At 39.5% G+C, this 17,842-nt stretch overlaps 1 protein-coding gene across 4 annotated transcripts in view; it reads left to right on the top strand.

Annotated features, from left to right (window-relative positions):
• Positions 1 to 17,842, top strand: part of SLC35F3 (solute carrier family 35 member F3) — a 531,513-nt gene that overhangs the window by 499,752 nt on the left and 13,919 nt on the right. For all 4 annotated transcript variants that reach the window (XM_001368913.3, XM_007481599.3, XM_056816124.1 and 1 more), the window contains 2 exons: positions 6,024 to 6,243; positions 17,077 to 17,202. In XM_001368913.3, the coding sequence (XP_001368950.1) occupies positions 6,024 to 6,243; positions 17,077 to 17,202 (346 nt within the window). The remainder of the gene's footprint in view (positions 1 to 6,023; positions 6,244 to 17,076; positions 17,203 to 17,842) is intronic.

Here is a 17,842-nt window from a genome sequence, read left to right as displayed (position 1 = left end):
AAATTTTAGGAAATTATCTCTGTGTTCAATGTCCTATAATAGTATATATAGTCTCCTTCACAGTCCATAATTGATTAAGAAAGTGTTCAGCAGGTGGACTTTTGGTCTTTGTTCTTTGTACTGATAAATCAAAAAATTCAATCAGTTCTCCTATGGTCATAATATGATTATGGTGAATAGTCCTGATAGACTCTCTCTGTTTTCCAGGGCTAATTTGGAAGCATGCAAGTTTTAAAGTTTCTCCAAATCTTTTTGAGAGTTAGCATCTCATCAGGCAGATGACTTATAAGTATGCTGAAAGCCAAGGTTTGTCAAGTATCCCCATGAACCCCATTGTGATAGAGGATGCTGACTCAAAACCAATGGTGAAGCAGTGGGCATGGTAAAGCATGCATCTTGTTCCCATCCCTGGTCCTACAGGAAGCAGGAAATACATGTTTATGAGTTAAACTAGTTGAATAGAACTTTGATTTTTTTAAATTGTCAATTGTTTTGGGCACTATAATCTGGTATAAGTCAAATGTAGGAGCTCTTCTCTCTTTGAGGCCATATTAGTATGTTGACCTTGGCCACATCCGCATTATACAACTTCTGTGTCATACAGTTTGATCTGATGCTTGTTGTCCTGGATGACCATAATAAATAACTAGGTTACATTGTCTTTTGACATTTTTATAGCTGACTCACTGGCAGGGGGAATTCAATGATGCCATAGGAAGGATAACTATGCATATAGGCTGTCAGCAGAGTCATGAAAAGAAGAGAAAAATCCTATGGGGAAGGCACCTCCCTGCTGAGAGGTAGCAAAAGAACCATATGTCACTCAGATCTGAACAATCAGGAATTAGGCTATCTTCCCAAGCTCTATATCCAAGACATGACAGCTTCCAAGACTGACAACCAATATTTACTTCTGGTGACTAATGTCTAGGAACAAATGATATTTCCAGAAGGAGTATAGAAAGCCTCTCTAGGGATTACAAAGTCATGGATATGAAGTAGAAGACCTTATATAATCAAATGATATTTTCTTCCCCACTGGAGATTTATTTTAGGGGGGTTTCAGAAGGGGAAAGGAAGATTTGGAATAACTATGAATAACAATAACTCATATTTATGGAGCACTTGAGATTTTTTATCAAATTTCTTTCTTCCCAACAACTCCATAAGGTAGTAAACTCAAGTAGAATCAAAAGATTATACCATAAATTTAGATCTTGAAAGGACCTCAGAGGCCATCTGGTCCAGCCTCATTATTTGACAGATGAGGAAACTAGGCAAATCAATCTGCCTTGACTTTAAAATGTCATGCAGGAAGTATATATTAGAGGCAGGATATGAACCCAGATTCTATGACTCTGAATCCAGACCTTTTCAGTGCATAATACTAAAGGAGAAACTGAGGCCCTGGAAAATTTAGAGCTTGGTCAGAAATCAAAAAATGCCAAGATCATCCATTGCATTCCATACCATAAAGCCTGATGTTGGCAAATCTATGGCACATGTGCTGCCTTCCCCCTCTCCATGCATACCTGAGGATATTTCTCACATCACCCACCCTTCTGCCCAGCAGCCCAATGGGAGCTCTTCCTTCCTCCCATGTCTGGGGTAAGGTGGGTGGCTCACATGTGGCATGAGGGGTTGCAGTTTGGGCATTTGGCCTCACCATTACTGACATAACCAGTCCTGACTTTTGTCATATTTTTCCTAGTTCTATAAAATATCCCCTTACGTAGTTTAATTTGCAATACTAAGCCTATAAATTATAGGTAGCATAAACTTTTCTATTGAAGCAGTTTAGCCATACACTCTAAATATTCCTCCAGTTATTAAGATCTTATTTATTTCTTTTAAGGATATTTTATAATAGTATCTATACAGCTCCTGAGTGTAACTTGTTACACTAATTCTCAGCTATTTTATACATTTTTAACCTTTTGAATAGGACTACCCTTTCTTCCTTATTTCTTCCTTGTTTTGTTATTGCTACGTAAGAATGCTACTGATTTATGGAAGTTTATTTTGTAACCTGCTACTTTTTTAAAAATGAAATGAGGGAGGGAAAATCCTAGTACAAAGGTCCTGAGCTATCTAGTCATGTATGCTGTGAATTTAACCCAAGGAGCACCACTTTTAATGAAGAATTACTTGGTTTAGCAACATCTGATTATTTCTGTTGATGCACTGATTTACCTGGACCTTAGCTCTTAGCAAATTAAATGGGGTAGTTTGACAAACCAAATAGACTATGTGGTTCCTAATGCAAGAAAGTTAATAAGACTTCAGAGGTGATAGGATGGGACTCTACAACTTCAGGTAGAAGATGGTTCTTGAGCTACATCTTACAGGAAATTAAGGAGTAAGCAGGAAATGCATTGCAGAATGTGGCATGGAGCAGGAAATGGAATGTCATACGTAAGGAATAAGTTTGGTGAGTTTGGCTAGAAGACTTGGAGTTGGAAGAAGAGTTGGAAAATAAAGTTGGACCAGATCATGAAGGGTTACAGAAGCTGGACTAAGGAGTTTTTATTTCATCCTAGAAGCAAGAGGGAACCACTGGAATTGACTGAATCAGGAGTGTCATGGCCACTATCAAGCTTTGTCTTTCAGGAAAAGCTCTTTGGCAGCAGTGTAGAAGACTGATTATACTAGACTTGGAGCTCCTGGAGAGGAGGAATTGTCTTTAGCCTTTTTTTGCTTCCTCAGTAGGTAGCACAAAGCCTGTTCCATAGTAGATACTAAATAAATCCCTATTAATTGATCTAAAGATGAACTACAGTAGGAAAAAAGGAAGGAACAAAGGGAAAATTTATTTATTATTAATATTTTAAGGATCTACTATATGCCAAGTACTATGCATACATCATCTCATTTGATCCCAACGACAGCCTTGGGAGATAGTTGCTATTTTATTCCCATTTTACAATTGAAGAACTCAGGCAGACAGGTTAAAGGACTTACTTATGATCACATAGCAAATTAGGATCTGAGGCCAGTCTTGAATTTGGGCCTTCTTGACTCCAGGCCCAAAACTCTATCCTTTACTCCACAAGGCAGATGGGGGGTGGGGGTGGGGGGGAAGGGCCTTGATGCAAAGAGACCAATTTGGAGACTATTCCAAATAATTCAAACATAGAGTAATGGACATATCCCTGGACTGAATGCATTAAAGTCCTTCCTCCGTCGCTTACTAGATTCCACAAGTTATTTAGCCTCTCAAAGTCCTCTTTCCCATCTGTAAAATGGTGTAACACCTATCCTGCTACATCCCACAGGGTCATTGTGAGCCTCAAATGAGTGAATGGTGTTTAAAGTGCTTTGTGTCCCACATTGAAGGACTGTGACTATGTAAGTGATCAGAAATAAGCTAAGAGCCTGGAATCTGCCTGTAAATATTGAATAAAGAGCATCTCACGATGCGCAGCTAAACAAAACCCTCTGTACTCTTTCTCACTTCAATTTAATGCATTTTGTGTTTCTCTTGCCAGTTACCCATAGCTGAGTAATGAAGGGAGGCAGATGGCATTTTAGATTGACAGCAGCTACAAACAAAGATTTGTTTGACACCAACTGAGTTCCCCAAGGCTTTGGTTTTGACTCATCTTTCCATTTTCCCCTTTACTGCATTCTTATATAATATCACAAGCTGCACACAGCCCCAGAGTATGTTTGATCTTCTCGAGGAATGGGTCCTCCAGTGCCCTCTTCCTTTATCTGCTCCTCCATGATATAGCCATTCAGTTCAGTGTCTGGAAGGCACCATTAGCCACTAGCTCTTGCACTCCTTTGGTCAGATCCATCAGCATGATATGGATGAACTTCTGGCCCTCCATTCACCATTTGTGACCTTGTTCATTCCCCTTCCCATCCAGAAAACTCAGCCCTCATTTCCCCAAGGGCAATCCAATCAGCAGGCATTCCCTGGGCCAAGCCTTTCCCTGCTGAGTCTTCATATCTGAGGCTAATATCACCAAGCCCTCCTGCAAAAATCCTTATCCGGTTCATGGAAGTTTGCTCTCCAACATCATTAGGTTTCACTTCTCCAAATTTAAATCATTCTTTCCTATAAAATGGAACACCAGCACCCGCTTACATCACCCTTTCTTTATGTCCTACTCTGACGCTATTTATTTCTGTGCCTCCCCATCATTCTGCACAAACTCTTTTGCTATGAAGGTGATGGAGGTATGGAGAAGCATCCTCTGAAATGGCTGCCCCTTTACCTGATCAGCTGCAGCAGGATAAAACTCGCCTGTAATTTCACGGAGCGAAACAGAACTTCATGAGACAGAGCCTTGCCTCATCACAAAGGCAAGCTTCATGTACAAGAAGATTCAAAGCTGCGCTCTTTGTGGTGGCCAAAAATTGGAAAATGAGGGGATGCCCTTCAACTGGGGGATGGCTGAACAAATTGTGGTATATGTTGGTGATGGAATACTATTGTGCTCAAAGGAATAATGAACTGGAGGAATTCCATGGAGACTGGAACAACCTCCAGGAAGTGATGCAGAGCGAAAGGAGCAGAACCAGGAGAACATTGTACACAGAGACTGATACACTGTGGTACAATCGAAGGTGATGGACTCCTCCATTAGTGGCAATAGAGTGGATCCTGAACAACCCAGAGGGATCAATGAGAAAAAACACAGAGGAAAAACTGGAGGAGTAAAAACACCCAAGAAAAACAACTACTTGACTACATGGGTCAAAGGGGATATGATTGGGGATGTGGACCTAAATGGACATCCTAGTGCAAACATCAACAGCATGGAAATAGGTCCTGATCAAGGACACATGTAATACCCAGTGGAATTGTGCATTGGTTATGGGAGGGGTGGGGAGAGGGGTGGGAGGAATAGAAAATGATTTTTGTAACCAAGGAATAATGTTTGAAATTGACCAAATAAAAAAATAATGTCAAAAAAAAAGGCAAGCCTTGAGGAGACAGACATTCCAGAGAGATGTGGTTTCAAACAGGAGCTGGAGATTTGGTATCTCTTGTGAGAAAGAAGTCAAGCATTTTGCCAAGTACTCACACTAGAATTTCTGGCCACGCTTCATGCTCTCACTAGAGGCAGAGCAGAATAATGGATAACATACTGAAGTTGGAGTCAGGAGCAGCTGAGATTACTGTCGGCTTCAGATATAACTTTGGGCAAATGATTTAACCACTTTATGCTTCAGTTTCTTCTTCTATAAAATGGGGGACATCTATATGATAGGATTATGAGATTCGAGCAAGAAATAACAATCATAATAACAGCTAGTGTTTACATAGCCCTCTGAGGAAAGGATCTTGTATGTGTTTTCTCATTTGATCCTCACAACAACTGTGGAAGATAGGTGCTGTTATCACCCCCATTTTGCAGATGAGCAAACTGAGGCAGATGGAGGTTTGCTTTGCTTGGGCTCACACAGCTAGTAAGTGTCTGAAGTTATATTTAAGCTCAGGTTTCCCTAACTCCAGACCCAGTGCTCTATCCATGACAGCATCCAACTGCCTGTCAGAAAATATGTAAGCAAAGTCTACAACGTAAATTAAGTAAATATATCTTCTTACTATTATTGTTATTATTATTTTGGCTTGGGCAATTGGTTCAGATAATACCAGTATTCAGGACTATATATTGGAAGGAGAATAGGACCCTGTCAGCAAATTTGGTTTTGACTCCCAGCTCTGTCACTACTAGCTGTGATCTCAGGCAAGTTACCTTCGGCTTCCTCAGGGAAAATGAGAAGGGGTTGAGCAAGATGATCTCCAAGATTGTCTTGCAGTCCCAACATGATATAATTCCCTTCTATTTCAAACTATGCATTCAGGACTTTCTGTTAGCAAAAAAATAAATAAAAAGTGGCTCAAGTATATTAATGTGGCAGTAATTTGCCAAGGACTAACACAGTAAATCAACCAGCTTCAAAAGAAAGGTGCCCTGCAAATGGAAGAGTATTCAGGTGGGGAGAGAATTGGGTTGGTTTTCAATCCAGGCACATAATAATTCTCTACCTCTCTTCAATTGTTTTAGGGAATGCTGTCGATTTTTTGGAGACAATGGCTTGACCGTGAAGGTGTTTTTTACCAAGGCAGCACCCTTTGGCGTTCTTTGGACACTCACAAACTACCTATACTTACATGCAATAAAGAAAATAAATACTACGGATGTCTCCGTGTTGTTCTGCTGCAACAAAGCCTTTGTATTCTTGCTCTCGTGGATCGTTCTCAGGGACAGGTTCATGGGAGTGAGGGTAAGTTCATCATTCTCTGTCTCCCTCCCTTATTTGTCAGTGCCAGCCAAAACCTACCAACTGCCTTGCCTCGCTCCCATGGCCGGACCACAAGCATGGGCTACTAACCACTTTTTCTGTTAAGAATGAAAGGCAAAGAATAGAACGCCTGAGTGCCTTGCAAACTTCTTCGCTTGCAAACCATATAGACAAGCATGTCATTTCAAGCATTTCAACCATTAAGTGCTAACTGTGCCCAGCGCTACACCAGTGCCGGGCGGGGAACAATTGTCACCATTATTGCTCACTTGCCTACTTTACAGGCGCTGGCTGGCCCAATCAATGCCCTGCATCTCTGTGCCCTGCAAGGCTATTGATCAACCTTGACCTATTCATTTTTGATTAGGAATCACTGGACTATGTCTCCATGAAAACCAACCTTTTTGCACATACATTGAGGCCTTTTAAGCTCATATTCCATGTAACCTGCATTGTGTCTACAGGTCCTAAGAGGTGTCAGATAAAACCCCAAAGGTGGTTATCTTCATGGAAGTCTGTTTCTGATCCTCCACTTTCCCATTCCTCCCATCAAACCCAATGGAGAAATCAAGTCCCTAAAATAATTGTATATTCTCATAGCCAGGATTCCAAAAAGCACATATACAACTGGTCTTTGGCAAAAAAAATCCTAAAAAATGGTTATATGAAATATAATTAAGGTGCAGTTAAGTATCAGCAGAAATGGAGATCTCTTGGTGTGAAAAAGAATACGTATTTTATGGAATGAAAATTTGATAACAATCATCAATGTGAGGTAGCCAGCCCCAAACCCCCCCAAAACTAATTCAAGCATAAGGTACATTGATGGATATATTGTGTCCCAGTTGCTTTTAATTAGTCAGATGACATCGGGACTATTTTGTTCATTTATGAGCAACCTTAATAAACTGGACCATATTCAGGGTTGATCATGAGTAGTGTGAGGAGACTTGATAAAAAACATTGGCTGAACATTGGCTGAATTCATTAGGGATAGATGTAGAATCTGGAAAAGAGAAGACTTGAGGGAGACATGAAAGATCTCTCCAGACTGAAGTATTTGAGATTATGCTTAGCCCCAAGAGTTAAAACTAAGATAGGGGCTCTTAACCTTTTTGTGTCATCAGCATGTTGTGTTGGTCTGTTACTCCTTATAATAATAATAAGCATTTACATGCACTTTAAGGTTTACAACGCACTGTACATATCTTATCTCACTTGTTCCTTACAGCAGCTCTGTGAGAGAGGTGCTGTTATTATCCCCATTTTACAATGGAGGAGACTGAGCCTGAGACTGAGAGAGGCTACACAGGGTCACACAAGGTCACACTACTGCGAGAAATATCTGAGGCAGAATTTAAGCTCAGTTTCTCCTGACTGATGCTTTTAGCCACTTTGCCCAATGGGACACTTACCTCTTAATTTTTTAATGCATAAAATAAAATATATATGATTACAAAGAAAACCGATTACACTGAATGTAATTATCAAAATATTTTAAAAGATCACAATCCCCAAATGAAGGACCCCTAAACTAAGATCAAGAGATAGAAATTATAAGGAGGTAGATCCAGGCTTAATATAGGAGAGACTTTATTAGCAGTTAGAGCTATCCAAAAATAGAACCAGCTACTCCTAAGGTAGTGAGTTTGCTGTGACACTATGTCTTCATGCAGAGGCTCAATAGCCAGCTGTCAGAGATAACATAGAGGGGAATCCTGAATGAGCCCAGGAGTTGGACTGAATGAGCTCTAAGGTCCTTTACAAATGTAAGAATCCAAGATTTTAATTTTAAGATGTTTTATATCTTCTCTCAGTAGAAAAGACAGTACTATAGACTTTCTGGTGGAAGAGAGAAATGGTAGCTTCCAACGTGGTGTATTCTAGTAATGTGTCATGAAATATCACTGCCTCACCCCAAGCAACAATTGGGGGGAGGGGAGGGCTGAGAGACAGAGAGAGAGAAAGAGAGAAAGAGAGACAGAGACAGAGAAAGAGACAGAGACAGAGAGAGACAGAGAGACAGAAAGATGGAGAGACAGAGAGAGACAGAGGGAAAGAGAGACAGCCAGAGACAGAGACAGAGACAGACAGAAAGACAGAGACAGAGAAACAAATAGAGACGGAAACAGAGAGACAGAAAGAAACAGAGAGACAGACAGATACAGACAGACAGAGAGGGAGAGAAAGAGACAGACAGAGGCAGAGAGAGAAGGAAGGAGGGATACAGAGGGAAAGAGAGACAAGAAATGGAGAGATAGAAACAGATACAGAGACAGAGAGGAGAGGGAGACAGATGAGAGAGACAGAGACAAAGAGAGAGAGAGAAGGAGACAGAGACAGAGAGATGCAGTGAGTTCCCTTGTCTGGGAATCTGACCCAGCTACACTATTTAGTAGCTATCAGCTGCTAACTGAATTTTCATACTCTTCATTTTGGCATTCCTCCACTGCACTCAATCCATTTTACAGTTATTGCAGAGTTCCCACTGGTCACAGTGGCATTCTGGGTAGTTAAGAGATTACTAATGGGCACCTAGTGACCTTGAAGCAACTCCTAAGGAAATAACCCTGGTAGGGCAGCTTGCAAGCCCTGGGCTGCCCTTCTCTCCTGGTACTCTGAACAAATTACATCACTCTAATCAGTGATTCACACCCACCTGGTTATGCTAACCGCAGTGGGGACATGAGTCAACCACTGTGGGGTATTTTTAGCTTTCAGTGGGGGGAAAATTTGTTTTTAATCCACAATATGTGAAGAGACTTGATGTTAATTTTGGAATTTAAGCTTACCCCCAGTGCTTCTATACAGAAAGCTTTTTAAAGACTTGTTAATATACAAAACATGCCAGCAAAAGATGTGTACATTTAAAGTTTGTAATCCATCCAACTGCCTAATTTGATACCGAAGTCTTATAAGCTGATGTTGTTGTCAAGGACGCCTCTTTTTCAAGGCTTGTCTTAAGGTATCTACTAAAAGAGCCCACTGACCATTCTAATACCATTTAGGTACTGAGCTCGGGGGCCCAAGGAAATTTAGAATGTGTCTGAATCTGAGTGTCTCTTTTTTGATAATTAGCACAAGAGACAGAGTGAAAGCAATGCCTCATTTGAGGGAGATCCAAGGATTATAGACTCGGAGCCAGAAGGAATCTTAGGGGTCATGGATTCTTACTTCATCCATTTTGGATATAAGAAACCTGAGGTATGGAAAATTAGGTAGCCCCATAGCTAGTAAGGGTCTGAGGCAATATTTGAATAAGGTCTTCGTAACTCCAAGCCTACCATTTTATCCATAGTACTGTATATTACGTGCCTTAATAAAGGTCCCAATGAGTTTCAAAATCCATTGAATTCAAAGACTGAAGGTTCTAATTACCATACCATGAAGCCTGTGAAGTAATTTGTCTTAGGTTATATTAGGAAGAGGCTGAATCAGAATTCCTGGGCTCCTGGCTCCAAGACCAAGTCCAGTGGGCTTCCCATTACACTTTGACTGCCTATTTTCTTACTTTGAAGAAAGCAGAATCTGTTTTTATACATAAACATAAAAAGGTAATCTTCCAAAATTGTTGGAGATAAAAGGACAGTAGGAAGGGAGGGAAGGGGAAAACACACACACACACACACACACACACACACACACACACACACACATCCAGTCCAATGTAGTATTTCCTCTTATTTTTCTTTTTGCTATTTCTCTAAATGGGCAAAGGATTTTTTTTTTCCAGCCCATACTAGACCGGAATACATAGTTTCTGTAATAGCCATTGCCTGCCAGATATGGCTATGTTTTAGAAGTGTGTCAAGAGACCATGAAACTAAACTAACCAACGATGATCTCCAGCTCAGCCACTATTATCATCCGCTCCGGTTTATAGGGCAGGCTATCTCTATGGTTTCCACTACTGCTGGTAAAGCATTTCTGTCTAGTTCCTAGGGAGGGAGGAAAGGAAAGAAATAAGCATTTATATAGTACCTTCTCTGGGCTGTGTATGTACAAAGCATAGCATAGTCAGAGGAAAGGCACAATCAAAAAACAGAAAGCACCCATAACCATAGTTAATGAGTTGCAAGTCAACTAGGTTTTGTTTTTTTTCTCCAAAAGATATTTGGCCTGAAAATTAAATCCAGAACTGTTCCTTATGCTTCTGACAGACTTAACAAGCAAGTGGGAACCTCTCAATGTTGGCAGCAAAGTTATCTAACTAAGCTAATGATTTGCATTTTTCTCATCATGGCATTTCAGAAAACTGAGGTAAACTGTTCTTACTTCCCACTCCTTCCCTGCCCCCCAAGAATATTGACCACACAAGGCTGGAACATTTGGAAAGGAGGAGCTAGAGAATATGCTAGAAATCTAAATTTTCCGTTTCAGGCAATCAATAAAATTTATGAATACCTACTATGTGCCAGGCACAGTATTAAGCTATGGGGATACTAAAAACAATCCTCTCCTCACAATCTAATGGGAGAGATGTTTGAATAGATTATCAATAACATGCTTTGTCCTGTGTTATTTTAAAAATTACCCATATATACTACAAAGAGTATTAAGAATTTTATTCCAAAAAGAGAGCAACAAGGGCCCCTTGAGACTTTTTATCCACTCATTTTGCATAAGACAAATCTGAGACGCAGAGACTGAATTTTCTAAGGTCACTCAAATATTAAATAGTAGAGTGAGAATTTTAAGCCAGGTCTTATGACACCAGTTCACTGTGCTTTCCATAACACTTCTCCTAAACCTTCTAAACCACAAAAAGGCAGCAAGTTTATCTTAAAATTTCTTGAGGAGTCCAAGTTACTTATGGCATCAGAGTGACAAGTTGCCAGGATATCTTTGTAAAAGAATCCAGGCCAAAAAAAGAACCCCTAAATTTCTCTTTTCCTTTTAGCATTTGAATCCATCACTACTGTTAGTTTGGTTTTCAGGTCTATGTCTGTGTTATTCTGACCTTTGGGATTTGTGGAGGGTTCCTTTTGCCTGGAAGAAATTTGATGAGTCAGATAGTTGCTAATGTTGGAAATTTAAAGCTAAGAATGGACAATGTTGTGATATACTGGTAAGATAGGAATCAGGAGTATCCAGGTTCTGTTCCCAGAATTACCACTCAGGTGACTTCAGATAATGTATCTAACTTCTCCAGACCTCATTTTCATTACCTCCAAAATGAGGAATTAAACTAACTCATGATAGTAATTGAAATATAAAAAGACCCTCCTAAGCACTTTGCATATATTATCCTATTTTTTCTTTAATTCAGTTCAAAAAGCCTCGATTGAAAGCCTACTGTTGGGAGCAGCTAGTGGCTCAGTGGATAACAAGTCAGACTTGGCAATGGGAAGACCAAGGTCCAAATCTGACTTTAAATACTGCCTAGCTATGTGACCCTGGGCAAGTCACTTGACCCCCCATTGTCTAGACCTCACTCTTCTGCCTTGAAACCAATACTTAGTATTGATTCTAAGATGGAAGGTGAGAAGAAAGAAAGAAAGAAAGAAAGAAAGAAAGAAAGAAAGAAAGAAAGAAAGAAAGAAAGAAAGAAAGAAAGAAAGAAAGAAAGAAAGAAAGAAAGAAAGAAAGAAAGAAAGAAAGAAAGAAAGAAAGAAAGAAAGAAAGAAAGAAAGAAAGAAAGAAAGGAAGAAAGGAAGAAAGGAAGGAAGGAAGGAAGGAAGGAAGGAAGGAAGGAAGGAAGGAAGGAAGGAAGGAAGGAAGGAAGGAAGGAAGGAAGGAAGGAAGGAAGGAAGGAAGGAAGGAAGGAAGGAAGAAAGAAAGAAAGAAAGAAAGAAAGAAAGAAAGAAAGAAAGAAAGAAAGAAAGAAAGAAAGAAAGAAAGAAAGAAAGAAAGAAAGAAAGAAAGAAAGAAAGAAAGAAAGAAAGAAAGAAAGAAAGAAAGAAAGAAGAGGGAGGGAGGGAGGGAGGGAGGGAGGGAGGGAGGGAGGAAGGAAGGAAGGAAGGAAGGAAGGAAGGAAGGAAGGAAGGAAGGAAGGAAGGAAGGAAGGAAGGAAGGAAGGAAGGAAGGAAGGAAGGAAGGAAGGAAGGAAGAAACGAAGAAAGAAAGAAACGAAGAAAGAAAGAAACGAAGAAAGAAAGAAACGAAGAAAGAAAGAAACGAACAAAGCAAGAAATGAACAAAGCAAGAAAGAAAACTTACTATGTTCCAGACACTATGCTAGGCACTAGAGCTCTAATGACAAAAATTAAATATCCTCTTCTTTCAATAAGCTTAGATTCACAACAATCTTTCAAGATAGGAAGCACAGGGAAATGGAGCTCCTAGAAACTAAGTGACTGATTCAGCATCACAAATATAGTCAATGGCAGAGCAAGAACTGGAATCCTGGACTTCTTACTCCACACTCAGTTTCCTTTCTACATAAAACCTAGCTCTAAAAATGTGCATTTATATTATTTCAAACATCTTCAGGGAAACAAAATAAAAGTCAGAGAGAGTAGGATTTTAAAGGCAACTTGACCTCAGCCTTCCCATTCAAAAGTAGTTTAGTATTGCTAAAAAAAAATAAATCTAAGGCCAATCCCACACATGGCTTAGAGGAGCAGTCTAAATATGTAGGGAAGGACAGATCAGAGTCACAAGCTACTCTATGAATTTAGCATCAGAGGACCTAGATTCAAATACTCTCACTTACAAAATATGTACATTTGCACTGGACAAGTCCCTTATTCAGACTGGGCCTCGGTTTGACTATCCTTACATTAAGGACATTCTACTTGATGGCCACTTCTAAGTTTCCTTCCAACTCTTAATACCTTTGATCCTGTGAACTATGAATGATGAGGAATCTCAGAGCCCTAACGAAATGACTAATAATAATTCAGTTATTGAAGACTTTACAAAGTAATGTCAGCATGTGATCTTTTATTGACACAGCATTCTATGAGGAAAGCAGAATAAGTGTATTCATTCCTATTTTATAGATGAGGAAACTGAGCCTCAAACGCGTTAAGCAATCTACCCCAATCACTAAGTCACAGAGTCAAGAGTTCATCCTAAATTTTCAGATTCCAAGCAGAATTCTTTTAGCAAGACTGAGCTGCTTTGGACTATTACATTTTGTGATGCATGTCTTCCTTTTCCAACCCCTTTGAGAGTTTTCTTACATTAGTACATGATTAGAATTGTAGAGGGCTAGTGCTGAGAGCTTGAAGGTTTTGTCAATCACCCAGCAGGTCACTGCTATTAGGTGAGATAATAAGAAAGGATTAATGGCTTCCCCTGACTGGCCTCTCATTCCTTGGTCTTTCCTCATGTTGCAAGCTAATTCTTTCCTAGTCAGAGTACAGATGACAGCTCTCATCTCTCTTGATTTAGGTACCATTGTTACATGGAAGCATGGAGCTGGAAAGCTAAATCACCACATCTCCCGAAAACCTTGCTTTGGAATAGTTCAGTGATGTACAATGAGGGTAATGGAGTTGGGGTGGTGGGGAGAGGAGGGGGGAGGCAAAGTTGAAAGTTAGAAGGCTGTGCATATAGATATCTGGTTCACCTTGATGGGAAATGCTCAACTGGGGGTGAGGGAGGAGGCTTAAGAAAAAAAGGCATCATTGAAAAAGAAAAAAGAAACAGAAGAGAGAGTTCCACTGTGCTAGGCTATGTTATCTCCCAAAGTTTCCATTTCAGTTGCCAAGTTGAATTCTTAAACTTGTGTGTAAACACAACACTGCTGACTGAATGGCCTAAAAAGGTTAATTTGAAGTACAGATGGGAGGAGATGGAATATTCAGCAAGTGGCATATGTCCCAATCAATTACTCTTTGGCCCATGGTCGATGGCCTTTGCAACTGGTGGGAAAACCTGAAATGTCCAAAGAGTGAATTATCATCTCTCTCCTGGGAGAATGTCTTGCCAGCCCCTACCCAGGGGGCCTGAGTTAAGAGGGTATCATAAAGTTGTTTTATGGAGCTGCTTTTCCTTGGCCCACATAAAAGGACAACATCCTCCTTGGCCATCCATCCAACACCTTTTCACTAGCACTCATCTCTCTACCCAGCACAGGCATAAACTTTTAAAACTTTAATATTTAATTGAAAAAAAAAATAGGAGAGGCAGCTCTTGGAAATCTGCCTGGAAAGACTTATGCTTAAAGTCTATACTTCAAAGATATCCTATTTCACTGTGTGTACTCTCTCCAGTAGAGCGAGGCTTTAGGAGATGCTCTCTCTGAGTTGCCATAGCTAAAATAATTCATTACCTTGTGGCAGCCAACCTGTTGAGGTATGTCTTGACCTTATATAGGTTGGTCCTAAGATGCTAGACACAGTAAATAATTAGGACCAAACTTGAAGCCTTTCTAGCTTGGGAAAAACTAAAGGACTTCATTCTCAATGGGCAGAGCCTCAAGAACCTAGATCTACATATACCCCCTGATGAAATATTGGAGAAGGACACTGGTTCTAGCAAAGTATAAACTCAATGGCCTCCAAAGCCCTCAACAGCCTTTAAATGAGGCATCCATGCAATGGAATTACCTCATTTCATCTATCTTCTGCTACAAGTTTGGAAGGAGCTAGAAAAAATTTGACATAAACCAAACTACCTAAAACTTGGGGGATTTTTAATTTCCTTTAGTCTTTACAAGTGTTTTTGCCACTGATTCCTAACCTGATCCCATGATTCCTGAGTATCTTGTATTCTCTAGGGAAGGAACTACCAGACAACCAAGATATCCTCTAGTCTGTTCTGTTCACTTAATCATTTGCAAAACTCAGCACCTATTAAGCATACACACTCTCTTTCCAAGCAAGATCTTGCTGCTATATTGTCTCTATTTCTCTCTGCGTGGTTAGACAGACAGAAAGATAGACAGATAGACAGACAGATAGATAGATAGATAGATAGATAGATAGATAGATAGATACATAGATACATAGATACATAGATACATAGATACATAGATCATAGATAGATAGGTAGATAGGTAGATAGATAGGTAGGTAGGTAGAAAATAGGTTCTTGTTGTTTAGTCATTTTGAGATGTGTTCAACTCTTCAGGACCCCATTTTGAGATTTTCTTGGCAAAGAGACTTGAGTAATTTACCATTTTCCTCTTCCAACTCATTTTACAGATGAGGAAATTGATACAAACAGGTTTAAATGATTTGCCCAGGGTCACACAGCTCATATCTGAGGCCAAATTTGAACTCAGGTCTTCCTAATTCAAGGCCTGACATTCTATCCACTGCAACACCTAAAGAGATGTAAGTATATAGAAATAGATAGACAGACAGACAAGATATTCAGCTTTCTAATCTGTGATATATATGAAGCAGTGTCTCTCACTAAGGGAAAAATTACTAAACCAGGACTTACAATTAGAATAGTCACTAATTAGAAATCTATTAGTCTTCTGATGTTCAAAATAACTATTTGTAGATTTAAGGCTCGGTAATTCACGGAAACTCTGAGCATGTGAAAATATTGAGTGACTTTCTCCTTCTTCTGGAGAAAAATGTGTAATTCACAAATTCTGACAAAGATCAATGACATCAAAAGTTTAATAACACTCTAAAATTGACTTCTGTTTAAACAATGATTGTGTTGACAATAGAAGTGTAATAGTGACTCATTCAAATTCATTGAGTAAGAGTTCTTTCTGTGTTTATTTTGTATTTCTAAATTTTTACATTTGCCCAAATGTATTAGCCCCAAAAAGTATGGACTTATATCAATAAAAGGGGAAGACAATTAGAAAAATCCAAACAGCAAAAAAAAAAAATCTCACACCAGTTAAATACATCCTTACTACCAAAATTATTAGATCAGATTTGCATAGTTCTGCATATACACAGCTATAGAGTACTCTCCTTTATTATTTGCTTTATCATTATGAGATTTGGCCATCTTCTACCAAGAAATGTTCTTACCAACCAGTTGACCTTCTTCTTGGGTTTTAACGAGAGGACTTTCTTCTCCATGGAATATCATTTTTATTCTGGGAATCCTGTAATCACATCATAACAGAAGGGGGAAACAGAAAGCACTGGATCCAGAACCAGAGACCTGGATGCAGCACTGATTAGTTGGTACAACAAGGCAACCCTATGCTCTGGGCCTCAGGGTCCCATCTGTAAAAAGGAAACCATACATAACCCTAATTCTTCTTCATCTCATCTCTGAAATATGAGGAGAATAAATGAAGTCCCCTAAAGTAAGTTGAAAACTTTAGGAGAGAGGTATGAAGTAATTGCAAAATGCTATGATTACCAGGCAGATTTTATCATGATGAAATGAGTTATTTGTCAAGTAACACATACCTCCTAATCCATTCTCAAAAGCTGTAAAAGACAGACCTTTGGTTTCTCTTGGATTTTAAAAACCCATTAAAGCCTGATTTGGAGTTTAATAATGAAGGAAGTGAATTTTCTGGGAATTGCCTCCACATAGTAAGTCTTGAATTGAAGTTCAAATTTCTCCTTTGCTATTTAAAGAATAATAACAATAACAAAAGCAACATCTTGCATTTGTACATTGCTTTTGTTTTCCAAGTTCTTTGAAATCTGTCATCTCACTTCATCCTCAGAATAACCCTGTGAAGTAAATAAAACAAATATCATTATCCCCATTTTACAGATGAAGAAATTGAGGCTCAGAGATGTTAAGGAATCTGTGAAAGATTACCTGGCTAGAGCTGGCAGGATGAGGACTAGAACTTACATCCTGTAACTCCCTATTTTGGTGCCTTTTCCAGTACACCATGCACATTCTCTGCTACCATTGTCATTCCTGAATTGACCCCTGTGATTCCATGGTGCCGCTCTGACCACTAGTTTACTTCCTCCCATCCAGATTGTGGCTGCCATTCTTGCAATTGCCGGGATCGTGATGATGACTTATGCCGATGGATTCCACAACCACTCTGTGATCGGCATAGCGTTGGTGGTGGGGTCAGCCTCAATGTCTGCTCTTTATAAGGTAAATGCATACAGAGCATAATTTCTGAGGTTTATTCCAGAGGTCCCTGAAACAAATAACTGCAGCTTAGATGATAAAGCTTTAACTCATTCTTTACCCTTCATGGATCTCAGTGGTGCAAAGGACATTGCAAGAGCATCTATTCCTCTTGAAAGCCGACCACAAAGCAAGATGATCTTGCATTGGATGGCCCTGGATGATGAGCACTCATGTTGCAAAAATATGCTCTCAACATAGTCAGCATCAGGGTTCATGGCTATGCTTTTGCTCTGAATGTTTTCTTCAAATTAAGCATTGGGTTTGCAGAAAATAAGACAAAATGGTTGATACCCAGAAGTAGCTGAGTCAGATTAATTTGCCAAAGAGATGGCAGAAGACTCGGAGACTAAAGTGGTTCAGTGTGTGATTATGTTGGATTTTTCCATCCTAACACAAGTGAAAATGAGTATCTGATGCAATATCTTTTAAATTCTTCCTTACATGACATTCGCTACCACTGGTATTCAGCACACACTATAAATATTATTCTTGGCTCTTGCTTTTCCTAGTGGCAAAGGCTTATTATTGCCCATGGGGTCTGGGTAGGGGCAATTGACATTAGAATTGAAAATTATTGACCCTTGGTGGATTAAAACAGTTC

This window comes from Monodelphis domestica, chromosome 2 (assembly GCF_027887165.1).
Source record: "Monodelphis domestica isolate mMonDom1 chromosome 2, mMonDom1.pri, whole genome shotgun sequence".
Lineage (NCBI taxonomy): Eukaryota > Metazoa > Chordata > Mammalia > Didelphimorphia > Didelphidae > Monodelphis > Monodelphis domestica.
The sequence above is the reverse complement of the archived record's forward strand: the minus strand, read 5'-3'. Positions and strand labels throughout refer to the sequence as shown.